Source organism: Pteropus vampyrus, unplaced genomic scaffold (assembly GCF_000151845.1).
Source record: "Pteropus vampyrus isolate Shadow unplaced genomic scaffold, Pvam_2.0 Scaffold44, whole genome shotgun sequence".
Classification (NCBI taxonomy): domain Eukaryota; kingdom Metazoa; phylum Chordata; class Mammalia; order Chiroptera; family Pteropodidae; genus Pteropus; species Pteropus vampyrus.
The window spans coordinates 138852-152782 of NW_011888825.1; the positions used below are offsets into that span (position 1 = coordinate 138852).

Here is a 13931-nt window from a genome sequence, read left to right on the forward strand (position 1 = left end):
ATGAGTATACTGATGAGGGAGGAAGAGGGGGTCTTCACTCAAATCCCTTTTCAGAGATCTGAGAAGTGGGAGTGGGTGCTGGGTAAGGTTGCCATGGTAATGGGGCTGTTTGGAAAGTTAAGATCAGGACCCACGTCTAAAGAGGATGAAGCCTGGTGTAGTGAAGGACCAAAGGGGCTGATGGATACAGACACCAGACAGGCCAGAGGGCCTAGGGAGCTGGTCCAGGTGGCTGGCTGCAGGAGAAGCATGCAAGGTAAAGGGCTTGGCTGGCCCCTGCCAAGGTCTGGGCCCAAGACTCTACCTCTTGGCACATTGTGAGGGAGAGCCCCAGCATCATTGTGACCCGCTTACCCCCAGGAGCCTCCGGGACAGGCAGGCGGCTTGGTAGGTACTGTGGCACAGTGGGCTGGGGGCCTAAGGGCCCCGGTGGCCCTAGGGACCCCCATGGCCATGATTGAGCGGCCACGGCCCGGGTGGGCCTCATATCACAGCCCCAACGCCAACAATTGCCAGGATCTGGGCAACTCCATCCTGTTGCTGCTGGGCCTCATCATCTGCATTAACATTGGCATCAATATGGTGACGCTGGTCAGGGCGGGGCCGGGTGGGAGGGTGCTGGCAGGATGGCCGGGAGGCAGGCCTGGTGGCCAGGGCTTGCCTGGAGTCACTGTGTCCTCCCCTCCAGCTCTGGCATAGACTCCGTGGCTTCTTACACCACATGTTCTGCTATATTGTTTGTGAGAAAGGTAAGTGGGGCCTGGGGTTGGGGAATAGGAGGGGCAGATACCAGGCATTCTAGCCCTGACCCTAAGTTGGCCCCATTTCCCCAGCTCTCCCCTCTCAGATGCTATAACTCTGCAGTTATAGCATCTGTATATAGCCCACCTCTCCACCCCACAGGAGCCAGTCTCCCTACCCCAGCCTCTCACCTCTCTTGATCCACAGAAGCTTCTAAGTCACCCTCACCTGGGAAGAAGACCCAACCCCTAAAGCAGAGCTCCCCTGCAGTCCACCTTCGATGCACTATGGACCCTGTGAAAATGACCGTGACCCCCCCACCCACTCGCCGCCATCGCCGTCGAGGTTCATCAGCACGCCGTGCCCACCGCCCAGTCGCCTGGGCCCCTGACACTGACGACGAGAAGCCCCCATATCGGTACCCGGAAACCTGCTCCCACAACTGGGATTGCCCTGCAGACTGGGAAGGCTTCCAATCCACCCAGGGGTTCTGGGCTGCTTGGGCCCAGGATGCTGTGGAGCCGCCTCCCCAGACCATCCGCTTCCAGCAGACAACAGAGGGAAGGCCCCTCAAAAGAGAGATGCTGTCAGAGCTGGGCCTAGAGGCCTATGTGTACCCTGTAAACCCCCCACCCCCAGGTCCACAGGTCCTGAGCCACAAGAACAGTGGAAAGGGAGTGGCAGGGGCTGAGGGGAAGCAGGAGCAGTGCTCGCTGGCCACGCCAGCTCCACCAGCCCCACTACCTATTCAGGGCCCAGCAATAGTCCCAGATATCCGCCGGCACCGCTCCTCAGGCCGCATAATGTATGATGCCCGTGATGTGAGGCGGCGGCTTCGGGAGCTGACCCGGGAGGTAGAGGCCCTGTCCCACTGTTACCCTTTGGCCTCCGGATCTAGCACTGCTGAGGGGATGGGCAAGGACTGGGTATATGGTCCCCTGACAGAGAGGTGACTGGGAGAATAAAAAATAAAAAAAAAAAGAAGAAGTGGTTTGTGGTGGTATGGGGGGTGCCAGGGCCCATATAGTAGTACCCAGAAGCCCTGTTTGCTAAGGGAATTATCTCTAACAACAAGGCCTAAAGAATCCTGAGGAACTTCATCAACCTCTTGGTCTCAACCTCACCATCAACCCCGTCCTCAGCCCTTTTCCAGGTCCTTCTTGATTCTAAAGTTTCCATTTGTCTCTACCCTGCTTTCTTAGTGCCCAGAGAAGGCCCCCTAATCCCACCCCACATCCCCAGAGAGTCCTGCACTAGAGGGGAGACCTTCAAACCCATGGACCTAGCCCCTCAAAGTTCTGGTTCCTGCCAGAGCTTAGGTTTAGGCTACAGCTACAGGTACAGTGTGGTTCCTTCTTAATCCCTGGTTTATTTGAGTTAGGGACTGCTGAAGGTGAAGATAGGCAAGCTCTCACAGTTCCCCAATCAGAACTTGAATTTCGTGTACCCTTGAGCAAGCTTGAAGCAGAGGATGAAATATTGGGGTCACTCTCAAGGGCTGCATCATCACAACATCACAGTACTCTGTGACCTCACTCTTCTGATTCATACCTCCACATCACAGATGAGAAGACTGAGGCTCAGAGAGGCCAAATGACTTATTCATGGTCACATGGACACAGGCTGGGATCAATTTCACAGTCTCAGATGCTCCATCCTCTTGCTTCCACAAGTAGATTCCTATTGCCACTGAATCAGCCTGGCTCATGAGAGTTTACCACCTTTCTCAGTTTGCTATGTGAACACATCAGAATATTTCATCCACTAGAGAGCAGGGAAACTCAGGCCCTAACCTACTCCTAGACAATTGAAGTCATGCACATGCATGCAATCACACAACTAGGGAACAAGGAGCCATGTGTGTACATGCACCCAGGTTGAAGGAGATGGACCTCACCTTCATACCACATGGGTACTTGGAATGTGAGCAGACAGGCCTTCTGTGAATCACCATGTTTCTCTATTCATTTTCATTCAACCAACATCGTTGATTGATTGAAACTGATTCCATTCAGTGGGTATGTACTGAGCAGCTACTATGTATTGATGAGAAATGCTCACTGGCTGTTCCTCTATTTCTAAGCTGAGTTGTTCACTGTGCAAACAAATGACTTGTGGTCCCCAAGGCACCTCTTTTGCAAGAACCTAGTGATGAACCTGGTTTAAATTGAAGACTCCTATTGTCATATCAACAATTACATCTATTTTGTGCTTTGTGAATTTCATGTAATTTTCTTAAGGTGGCAGCTCACAGTTTTTCAACTTGGAAAGGTGACTCAGTGGGAGAGCAGTTGGTCAAGGAGAGAAACCAAGTGGTCTCTGGCAGAGGCAGCAATCTCAGCATGGTAGAAATCAGTCTTGCTCTGAAGTGAAGGGGCTAATGGGCTCAGTGACCACCACCACCTTGGGCTGAAATCCCTGGCCAGAGAGGGGTGGGTAGGGCGGATGCTAAAAGTATTATGACTGGGAAATGGACAGGACAGGGAGAGAATGGTACAGCAAGGTGAACTCAGAGGGGACTCTTGCTGTCACCCATCCATCCGTCACCCTAGATGGTAGCCCCAAGAAGGTATGGGTGGGGAGTACCAATAGGCTATACAAGCTGCCATAATATCTCAAAAGAACAATGAAATAGAAGAAATCCTTATGCATGATTCAATCCCTATGAAGACTGTCTCACTATAGTAGCTACCATATTTTCAAATCGGAATCAGGTGTCCAGTTAAGCAAGCTCCTATGGAGACAAAGGGACAGACTGAACTCTAGGATATCTGGGAACTAGGCCAAGGGCAGAGATATCATATAAAGTGCCAGCCAAATGAATAAAAGAGCTGCCACCTCTGCATTGTGACTCCCGCCAACATGCCTCATTATGACCCGTCTCCCTCACCAGCTGGCAGGTGTTTCCAGGTCCTGGCATGAGTGCAGTGTGGGTTGGGGCTGGTGGGGGGGGGGTGGCCCAGGTGGCCCTAGAACCCCCCCACCATGGAAAACCAGCTCTGGTATAACACCCTGGGGTGCTGCAATCAATACCAAGAAAGTCCCCAGGATGCCGAGGACTTCCTACTTCTGCTGCTGGGCCTCATCATTCTTGTCAACATTGGAATCAATGTGGTAACTGTGGTCAGTGATGGCTGTGGACCCTAAGGGTTAAGAGAGCTGAGGGTGGGAGCCAGTTGTGGCCTGTACCTTCACCTGCAAGAGCAGTCTTGGCTGAGAGGGGTATGGGGGTTGGAGGTAGAGAGCTTGGCCTTCACTCCCACCCCACTCCACTCCACCCTCAGATGTGGCATGGGCTCCAGAATGCTTTAGACAAGATGATCAATTGGATTAATCAGAAAGGTAAGTATGGTAGCTAGAGCTGTAGGGGATGCCCCAATCCCCTCTGCTACCACCATAGCCCTAGAAACCCAGCATGCCCAACCCTGAACTCTTCTGACAATTGCCCTGCCCTCATGGACTCTTGCCTCCCACAGAAGAAAACTCACAAGCTTGTGAAAGTTCCCCAAAAGATGCCCCAGCCAAAGCCCAAGATGTCCACATCCACTGCACCCTGGACCCTGTAGAAGTGAAGATGGCTCGGCCCACTTGCTGCTATTCTTCCTCCTATCATCATCTTCACAACCGCAGCCGCCGCCGCCACCGTAACCGCCACCACCGCCACCCCTGCAGCCACCAGAAGAGTCCGAAGAACCACAAACAATTCTCTAACAACCACTCAGTCTTCCATAGTCCACATCACTGCCACAAGATGTCACAACTGCGGACAAGGCCCTCTTTTGACCTGGAGGACCTGGACTCCTTCCTAAAGGAAGAGGATGATCTGTCCTTCCCACATCCCAAGTACCCACGGGGGTACCGGGGAGGGCTCTACCAGCAAATGGGGCTGCCCTCCAATATGCGGCTGTGGGGCCGCCAGGGTGGGATCCTGGCCAGCCTGCCACCACCCTCTCTCTACTTGTCACCTGAGCTGCGCCGCATGCCCAAGCGTGTGGAGGCCAAGTCAGAGCTGAGGCTGCAGTCCTATGGGCCCCACTGCTCACAATCCCGCATCTGGGGCAATATGGACACTGAGCAGTGGACCTCATCTCCACCACCTCCCCGTCGGCTACCTCCTAACCCCTCCTGGGTCCCTGGAGGACACAGCCCTTACCCCTCAGGGGGCCAGCTACTGTATGATTCCTGGGATCGGCGGCGTGGTCTGGAGGGCTCTGAGCCTCCATCTGCACTGGTGCCCCGGGGTTCTCGGCCTGAGACCCGGGAGCGCTACTCCCCGCAGTCCCACCGTCGGAGCCTCCCCAGCCATGCTAATAGCCAGCCCAACCGCAGTCCCCACCCATCCACAGGACACTTGAGCTATACCTCCCGGGATCCCCATGAGGTACGGCGCCGGGCAGCAGAATGGGCTGAGGCACTGCCCACTCGGCACCCTCTGACCACATCCACCTCCCTCACTGTGTTGGGCGAGGCTTCATACCAACGGTCACTGGCTCCCAGCTCAGCCTTGCTCCCCCACTCCTCCCAGCCCCCGCCTGAAGTCCAGGCTACTGAGCCCTCCCCACCCCCACCCACCTTCATGCCACTCAGCCGGAGCCCGGGAGGCAATGCCAACTACCAGGTGTACGACAGCCTGGAGCTGAAGCGGCAGGTGCAAGAGAGCAGAGCACGGGCCAACTCGCTGCCACCACCTTCCAGCTCAGCCTCAAGGCCCTCTCTGCACAGAAGCCGAACTGGGAAACTTTGCTGACCAGCAGTAAAGTTTGCTAATGTGGGTGGTGAGGCAGGGCATGGAGAGAGGAATAAAGAGTCCAGGAAACACTGTAGTGGTCTGTGGCTAGGAAGCGTCACTCCTTCTGCCAATATGGATCTCTGCCCTTAGCTTCCTAAAATGAGAAGCCAGTGTTCTCTTGGCTTGAGGCTTCCCTTGGTTTAGTGGCCACAGTCCTGTCTACAGGCACTAAGATCTTTCAGCTAACGACTCCAAACCACTAGTCTCTGGGCACCTGCTCTCTGTGAGGCTCTCCTTGTCCCCAAAGGGGGCTCAGAGGCTTAGTTCCACACAAGAAGCTAAGATTACATTCCAGACCTAGGAGTTCCATATCTGGGCAGATCTAGGCCCACAGCTTAGTGAAGGGCAGGAAGAAGGCAAAGACTCTGGATTCCAGCCAAGCCTTCCCCAGGGCTCTGAGGCCATGGTCTTCCCAGTCTCAGAAGTGGGCAAAGGGATGGGATGAGTGAATGTTTGAACAAGTGAGAGTTAGTGGGTAACGAGGGAACTGATGAGGGTGAGAGGGGAGGCGGACTGGCTTCCAGGCTGTCTGACCGTCCAGGCTCAAGTTACTCAAACCTGGTTACCAGGAAATGCCACCGTGGGCCTCCCTTTTCCTCCCCCTCCCTCATTGTGACCCCTATCCCCTGTTCCATTATGACCCAGTTCTCCCCCTCCCCCACCAGAGGAGTTTGGCTCCTAGCGAGTATATGGGGGCCAGGGGGCCCAGGTAGTCCTGGGACCCCCGGCCATGGGTGAGCGAGCCTACCACGGAGCCCCAGTGTGCTCTGGTACCAACCCCAGGAAGTGCCAGGACCTAGGAGACTCAATTCTTCTGATTCTGGGCAGCTTCATCTTGCTCAACGTGGGGATCAATGTGGTGACTCTGGTCAGGGCAGGGTCTGGGCAGCAGGGTTGGGGGAGCCTTGAGGTCTGAGGTGGGAGGGCTGCTGGGATGTGGCCAGATGAAGGTTGGACTTTAGGGCTCACCCTACTTCTGGACTCTCCTCTCCCCTGCTTCCCTCAGCTCTGGAGGCATCTGAAGAGCTCCTTGCGGATTCTTTTCCATCATTTTTTCCCCAAAGGTGAGTGGGCCTCAGCATGGGATCAAGGGGATGTGGGCCTGTCCCCTTCATTCCATCCCTGTACCTTCAGGAACCCAGGCCTTGTCTTATCCCACTTTTCCCTGCAGACAAGCAACCCAGCTATATAGGCAGCCATCCCATGTGTATGCGCTGCTCCATGGATCCCAAGAACCTGTGCTCAAGAGTCTCTTCCCACTTCCATCATCGCCCAAGCTTCCTGCTCAGACGCCCTAACTACCTTGCCTCATGGATACCAGACACGAATGATGAGAAGGCTTCTAGGTGCTGCTGGATGCCGCCTCAATGTGGACATACTGGGGCTCCTGTGGAGACTCCATGGGGACTGTGGAAGGAAGGGATGATGGGAGCTGGGGAGGCACCTCAGGTTACAGCCTCAGAGGCCCAAGCCACCTTTATCTCCAGGCAAGAGACATCTTCCCAGTTCCCCAGGATGAGCAAGTTGGATACAGTTCCACTCCACTTGCCCCAAGAGAACAAGACTAAGACCCCAAACTATGACTCAGCCCATGCCCCAGCCCAGACCCAGACCCACTCCCCAGCCCACTCCACTGAGCACACTGCCTCCCAAGCCCAGACCGACTCCCCAGCCCACCCTCCTGAGCACACCCCCGCCCAAGGCCAGAACGACTCCCCAACCCAAACCCCTGAGCGCACCCCCACCCAGGCCCAGACTGACTCCCCAGCCCAACCCCCTGAGCACACCCCTGCCCGGGCCCAGATCCACTCCACAGTCCACACCCCTGAGCACACCCCCACACAGGTCCATGGCCCTGAGCACACCTCAGCCCACATGCTGGCCCAAACCCCATCGCATGCCTTAGCCCACTCCCTGGGCCACACACTTGGGCACATAATGGTCCATACCCCAGCCAGAAACCTGGACCATGCTCCTCTAACTTATACCCATGCCCACAACTTGGTCCCTTCCCCAACCTCTGTACCAGCCTCTCCCCTAACTTCTGCCCCTGTGACTACTCCTGCTCCAGTCCCTACACAAGCCTCTGTCCCAATCTCTGCTCCAACCCCTGCCCCAACCCCTGCCCCAACCCCTGCCCCAACCCCTGCCCCAGCAGTGGTCATGGCTCCGACTACCACTCCAGTTTCTTCTCCTATTCCTGCCCCCACCCCTACCCACATCCTAACTCCTGCTCCTTCTACCCTGACTGCCTTCAGCCAAGGCCCCTCCACTGGTCATGTGGTCTATGATGCCCGCAGGGTAAAGCAGAACTTATTCCATGTTTGCCCCACTCAGAATGCTGGGTATTCCAGAAAGGACTTGGGTACCCTCTCCGGGCCCCAAGAGGGGCAGGGCCTGGTGAGCTCTGATACAGCTGAGCAGACATCAAAGCAACTTAGTGGGGACTCTGGCAAGCTCTCCACAGGATCCATACTGGGTTACCTGGAGTTGGAGAATATGGAATGGAAAATCTCAAATGATGCCAAAGACAAGTTCTTACAGTCCAAGACCTTCCCTTACTTCAGCTTCCATCCTTGCAGTTCTGAGGGGAAAAACACAGACTCCCAGGCTCCAGTTTATCCCAAATTCCTGGTCTACTCCAAGGATGCTTCACCTTCTCAACCTTGCTTTCATTCTCCAACCAGTGCTCAGAGCTCACTGTGCACCACTCCTCCACCATGTACTCTTTCTCTGCCTCTTGTTTCTCCCCGATCTTTTGGTCTTCATCAACCCATCAACCACCAGAAGCCCTCTTCTTCAATGCAAACCCCCACCTTTCCTCCAACCTCCAAGTCTCCTCAGTCCGTACCCTCCTCCCAGTTCTTCATCCCTCCCCAGTTCTCTGCCATTTCCCAATCCCCAGTCCAATCTCATCCCCCTGAACTTCATGAGAGTCTAGGCCTTAATGAAGAGGCTGGCCTCCAAAGGACTCCAGGCCCTTCAAAAGACTCTAGAGTTTCCAAGAACCCTGGTCTCACCCAAGATCCAGGCCTCCACAAGAACAAAGGCCCTGCTCAAGATCCAGGCTCATACAACCTTCCAGGCCTTACCCAACACCCTTATCTCTGCAAGAATTCAGGACCTTCCCAAGACTCCAGCCTTCACAAGGATCCAATCATTACCAAAGATACTGGCCCTCAAAAGAGCCTAGGTCTTCCTCAAGATGCAGGTATCTTTAGGAGCCCATGTCTCATCCAACCCTCTGACCTCTATAAGAACATAACATTTCCCCAAACTTCTGACATTCAGAGGAGCTCGGGCTTTATGCTAGACTCTGGAGTCTACATGAATCCAAAACGAAGCCAAGAGACTGTACTCTATGAAAGGCAAGATCTCTCCCAAACAACTGGCCTCCATAACAGCCCAGACCCTTCTCAAGATTCTGGAGGTTATAGGAGTATACATAATGCCCAAGATCCGAGAATCTCTAGGAATCTAGGCCTTATCCAAGATTCTGGCCCACAGAAGAATCCATGCCTTGCCCAAGACTCTGGAGTCAACAAGAGCTTGGGCCTTTCCCAGGAAACTGGTCTCCACAAAAGCCCAGGCTTTGTCCAAACCTCTGGTCTCCATAAGTGCTCAGGCCTCACCCAAGACTCAGGAGACTACAGGAATCCAGGCCTGACTCAGGATTCTGAACTTTATAAAAATCCAGGCCTTACCCAAGCCAATGAGGTCAAAAGGAGATGTGGTCTTACCAAAGACACTGGAATTTACAGGAGCCCAGAACACACCCAAGACCCTAACTTCCACAAGTACCCAAGAATTAATCAAGATCCTGGTCCTCATAAGGGCCCAGCCCTTACCCAAGACTCTGGCCTCCCCAAGACTCAAAGCCTTATCAAGGAATCGGGCCTCCACAAGGACTCATGCCTTATCCCAAATCCTGACCTCCACAAGAACCCAGGCCTTGTTCTAGGTACTGACTCTGTCCAAGTCTTGGGCCCATCTCAGACTCCAAAGTCCACACGGTCCCTGATTAAGTCATTTGTATCTGAGGAGACTCCTCGGAAGGAGGATGCAGAGCAGCATGTATTGTGGACTTCAGTCCCACTCAATCAGAACTGCTCTTCCAAGGCCCAGGTGATCTGCAATGACCTGCAAACCTTCTCAGAGGTACCTGTGCTAATTGAGCTACAACCATCCTCCCGGCGAGCAGGCAGCCAAGACTGGGTGCACCGCCCTGTGGACACAGTTCCTCCAGCCTGCCAGAACTATCGCCAAATGTCTGTGCCTCCCAAAATCAACCGGAAGACCCACTGTCCTGGGCCAGGCACCCGAGTAGGGCATGTAGTCTTTGATGCCCGCCAGAGACAGTTTGGAGTGGGCAGAGACAAGTGTGAAGCTCTATCTCCCAGGCGTCTTTGCCAAGAGGCATCCAGCAACTCAGTGGAGACCACCGCCGAGTGGGGATATCAGTGTGTGATGAAGCCCTCAGAAAAAGAGGGGACAAAGGTGCATCAAGAATAAAGAGGCGAGAGAAGTGTTCTGTGGTTGTTTGAGGACATCCACCCCAGCCCCATTCCTGATGCTGGCCACCCACAGGGCCTGATGAGGACTGGAACTATACTTTCCCCTGCTTCTCCTCCATAGTTGCAGAGCTAAACCCATTATCCCCAAGGTCCTAGAGCTGCATTTTCTAATACTGTAGCCAGTAGCCAAATATGGCTATTAGAATGTATATTAATTAAAATTAAATAAAATTTAAAATTCTATTCCTCCTTCTAATTATCTACATTTCATACATTTCAAGTGCTCAGTAACCATGAGTGGCTAGTGGCTACTGTATTGGACAGCACAGATTTAGAACATTTTCATCATTACAGAAAATCCTATTGGACACCAATGCTTTAGAGTTTAGTGGAACTCTCCTTTCTTTTGTCACCCATCCCCAGCATCTTCAAAACTCCCAGAGAGCCCAGAGAACTTAGTTCTTTTTAGGGTGCCTCATAGGCCACCCTCTGGGGAGGAGGTAAAATGTAAGGATACCCCAGTGCCTGATTAGCCCAGACTATGAGAATGAGCCCAGTCCTCAGTTTTCCTGATCTGGTCTCTTGGGCCACAACCAGATGTGTGGAAACCTACCTCCCCAGTTCTGGGCTGTGTTTTGGGGCTCTGAGTTGCTGAGGGAGAAGAGCTCTTTGTCAATGACCAGGAACTCCTGAGATCTGGGCTCCCCAAATTGAGCTCTGGATCTGGGGATCCCCTCCTTCACAGGACTCTGATTTTTCTAGGTGTCTCTGCTTAATTCTCTTGCCCATGGACTTAGGCCTATCTCACTCTGGAGATATTCCCTGGGGAAAGGGGGATGTAAGAAGTCTTGTTCCATCAATGGATTGGTCTGATCTGTGAGCCTGTGTCTGGTTTCCTATTTTTCTGTCTTAATATTCTGGCTCATAGTGTCATCGTTGACTTAAGCTGTATCTCTGATAGCATTGGTTACTGAAAACAATTTCCTTCTCCTGATAATTTCCCTTTGCCCTGCCCCAGCCCAACTGGAAGTTTCCTCTGGACTTGATTTTCAGTCCTGATAACTCTTCAGTGTACACATGAGTTGTGAGATTCCAAAGTGCTCTCCCTGCCACCACATGTGTGTCTGAGGTGGACACTACTAATATATGTCCATCTCCTGAGTCAGATGTCCATTCCTAGGTCACCTGTGTGTTTCTGCCTAGCACTGCCGCCAGGGATTCCAAGGAAAACTGCCCATCTGGGGAGCTCCTTTCTAACACCTCTCTGACCTTCGACAAGTCATGTGCAACCTTTCTAGGCTGCAGTCTCATCTCCAAAATGATTGCATGGACAAACCCTCCCAGATCTAAATGACCAGGGCTCCTCTACTCACATATAGGATATAGAGGGCCTTATTTCTCCCCAGGCCCTAGGTATGCTCCCCACTATTGTTTGCTATTCAGATCCATCCTATTACGCCTCTGCTCAAACTCTAAGCAATGTTTGTGTAGGGCTGACCCGGGCTTGGAAAGAAGCAGAACAGTTTAGGTCCATAGAAACTACAACTTCAAGCAGGCACTACTTCAGCGGAACAGGAAAGCGTGTGCGGCGAAGACACAACGCCCTGGTAGCGTGGACGACAACCTACAACTTCCAGGATAGCGCGAGATCTCAGCGGAGCGAGAGAAGTGATAACGTAGGCGGGGTCGGCCCAGAACCACCCTGTCTTGAGAAAGGGGCGTGGCTGTAATTTAAGGGCGTGGCCTCGCGGGCAGCAGGAAAGAGTTACCTGTTGAATCTTTCTATCCATTTTCTTCCCCAGAGGGAAGCCACGGACAGCAACCCTCTTCCAAAAAAGAGGTAAGGGAGGGTAGACAAGGGGCAGCGGAGGAGACTGGCTATTGCATTCCGTAAGAGGGGCCTAACAGCTAGCTACCTTTAACCTGCCGAGTCAGGTGAATCGGTCCGTGGGAGCGAGGACCAGCTTATGAGAAAGGACAGGGACGAAGGAGGTATTTGTTTGTTTTCGAGACTAAATTTGGAGCCCTTTCTCTGCAGATCCATTGGCAGACTTGTCTCGGAGCTCTCTCTGGGCTTCGGGAAGAAAAAAGAACGGAGGAAACTTTTCAGAAGCAAAAGAACAGCCCATCTAGCCTTCCTCCTGTCGGTGTTTTCTCTAGCCCCAAAAGATAGAACCACATGGCTTCTGCAGTCTGGGGAAGTGCCCCCTGGTGGGGCCCGCCGCCTCCAGCCCCAGCCCGCCCGCTCACTGACATCGACTTCTGCTCTGGGGCGCAGCTGCAGGAACTAACCCAGCTTATCCAGGAGCTGGGTGTGCAGGAGAGCTGGAGTGACGGGCCCAAGCCTGGGCCAGACCTCCTCCGAGCCAAGGACTTTGTTTTCTCTTTACTTGGTAGGTAACCTTCCCTGCCTTCAGAAACTCGCTGTTCTCAGCCCCTCCTTGGCTTTGGGCCACGCCCTCACAATCTCGTCTCTTCCCGTAGGTCTTGTTCACCGCCGGGATCCCCGCTTTCCTCCCCAATTAGAGCTTTTGCTGCTTCGTGGCGGAATTCGCGAGGGCTCCCTGGATCTGGGGCCTGCACCCCTCGGGCCCTACGCCCGGGGACCTCACTACGACGCCGGCTTCACACTCCTGGTGCCCGTGTTTTCTCTAGACGGCACTGGGCAGGAGCTGCAACTGGACGTGGAATCCTGTTACGCCTGGCTCTGCCTTCCAGAACTGATGCAGGGGACCTCGGTCAGAGAGGCATGGCAGGACTGCCTAGGACCCCCAGTCCCAGGAGAACTTGATTCGACCCACCAAACCCAAAGCGAAGAAAGTCCCAAGGACCAGCAAAGCTCCATGGACGAGCTGCACAGTTACATCACTGAGCCCGAGTCGCATGTGTCTTTGGAAAAATCACCTAGTAACAGTTCGAGGCCCGAGTCGCCTCGGCAAGATGTAACTGATCTTGGCTTTCCTGCACTGCTGAAAAAACTGAATGGTGATGTCACCAAAGCAGCTATGGATAATTCAGTCCCAAAGCCGTCGGAGGCTCCGGAGGCATGGCCCACATTGTGCCCTGCCAAGGTGGCTGCGTGGTTCTTTGCTACGCTGGCCGAGGTCGCCGAGTCCCTGTTCCCAGTCCCAGGTGCCCCGCGCTTGGTCCACGCAGCCCGCCACGCGGGGTTCACCACCGTCCTCCTGGCTACGCCAGGGCCCCCACGCCGCCTCCTGCTTTTCGACTTGATCCCTGTGGTGTCCGTGGCTGGTTGGCCCGAGGGGGCTCGGAGCCACTCGTGGGCTGGCCCGCTGACCTCCGAGTCGTCCTCCTTCTACCTGGTGCCCGGCAGCGGCATGGAACGGCCGGGAGCTTCCGGCTGGCAGCTGTGCTTTGCCCGCCAGGAGCTGGCGCTCAAGGCGCGTATACCCGCTCCGCTACTGCAAGCGCACGCGGCTGCCCAGGCGCTACTGCGCCCACTGGTGGCCGGGACCCGGGTCGCGGCGCCCTATCTTTTGCGGACGTTGCTCTACTGGGCTTGTGAGCGACTGCCCGCGCTCTATTTGGGGCGGCCTGAGAATGCGGGCGCCTGCTGCCTCGGGCTGCTGGATGAGCTGGGGCGTGTGCTCGAGGCTGGGACGCTGCCCCACTATTTTCTGAGCGGCCGAAAGCTGTGTGCGGGGCACGGTGCCGCTGCATTACTCTTGGCATTAACCCAGCTTCGTGGGGACCCTGCCCGGGCCCTGTGCGCCGCGGTGGAGGAGGCCAAGGCTGCGCGCAAGGGAGGTGGTTTAGCTGGCGTGGGGGGCGGGGTCCATTAAATGGTACTATTCCTACCAGCGTAGAAAGTGCTTTTGTTAGCTAGCGGATGTGGAGGGGAGTCCTCGCCCCTTGCCTGGGGGAGA

The 13931-nt window shown here is 54.6% G+C and overlaps 3 protein-coding genes across 3 annotated transcripts; all 3 read left to right on the top strand.

Annotated features, from left to right (window-relative positions):
* Positions 1 to 55: 55 nt before the first annotated feature.
* SPEM1 (spermatid maturation 1) lies at positions 56 to 1694 on the top strand. The gene is made up of 3 exons (XM_011358838.2): positions 56 to 591; positions 689 to 749; positions 949 to 1694. Exons 1-3 carry the CDS (start codon positions 448 to 450, stop codon positions 1692 to 1694), a joined length of 951 nt encoding a protein of 316 aa, XP_011357140.1. The 5' UTR covers positions 56 to 447.
* A 2032-nt stretch (positions 1695 to 3726) lies between these two features.
* Positions 3727 to 5488, top strand: SPEM2 (SPEM family member 2). The gene is made up of 3 exons (XM_011359111.1): positions 3727 to 3864; positions 4026 to 4083; positions 4221 to 5488. The coding sequence occupies exons 1-3, from the start codon at positions 3727 to 3729 to the stop codon at positions 5486 to 5488; spliced, it is 1464 nt and encodes a 487-aa protein (XP_011357413.1).
* A 6735-nt stretch (positions 5489 to 12223) lies between these two features.
* TMEM102 (transmembrane protein 102) lies at positions 12224 to 13847 on the top strand. Its single transcript, XM_011359112.1, has 2 exons — positions 12224 to 12437; positions 12529 to 13847. The coding sequence occupies exons 1-2, from the start codon at positions 12224 to 12226 to the stop codon at positions 13845 to 13847; spliced, it is 1533 nt and encodes a 510-aa protein (XP_011357414.1).
* The last annotated feature ends 84 nt before the right edge of the window (positions 13848 to 13931 follow it).

Coding starts and splice junctions, on each gene's coding strand:
- SPEM1 (XM_011358838.2), top strand. CDS start 448: ATGGCCATGATTGAGCGGCCACGGCCCGGGTGGGCCTCATATCACAGC. Junction 592..688: donor GCATCAATATGGTGACGCTG/GTCAGGGCGGGG, acceptor CCTCCCCTCCAG/CTCTGGCATAGACTCCGTGG. Junction 750..948: donor CTATATTGTTTGTGAGAAAG/GTAAGTGGGGCC, acceptor CTTGATCCACAG/AAGCTTCTAAGTCACCCTCA.
- SPEM2 (XM_011359111.1), top strand. CDS start 3,727: ATGGAAAACCAGCTCTGGTATAACACCCTGGGGTGCTGCAATCAATAC. Junction 3,865..4,025: donor GAATCAATGTGGTAACTGTG/GTCAGTGATGGC, acceptor CTCCACCCTCAG/ATGTGGCATGGGCTCCAGAA. Junction 4,084..4,220: donor CAATTGGATTAATCAGAAAG/GTAAGTATGGTA, acceptor CTCCCACAGAAG/AAAACTCACAAGCTTGTGAA.
- TMEM102 (XM_011359112.1), top strand. CDS start 12,224: ATGGCTTCTGCAGTCTGGGGAAGTGCCCCCTGGTGGGGCCCGCCGCCT. Junction 12,438..12,528: donor CTTTGTTTTCTCTTTACTTG/GTAGGTAACCTT, acceptor CTCTTCCCGTAG/GTCTTGTTCACCGCCGGGAT.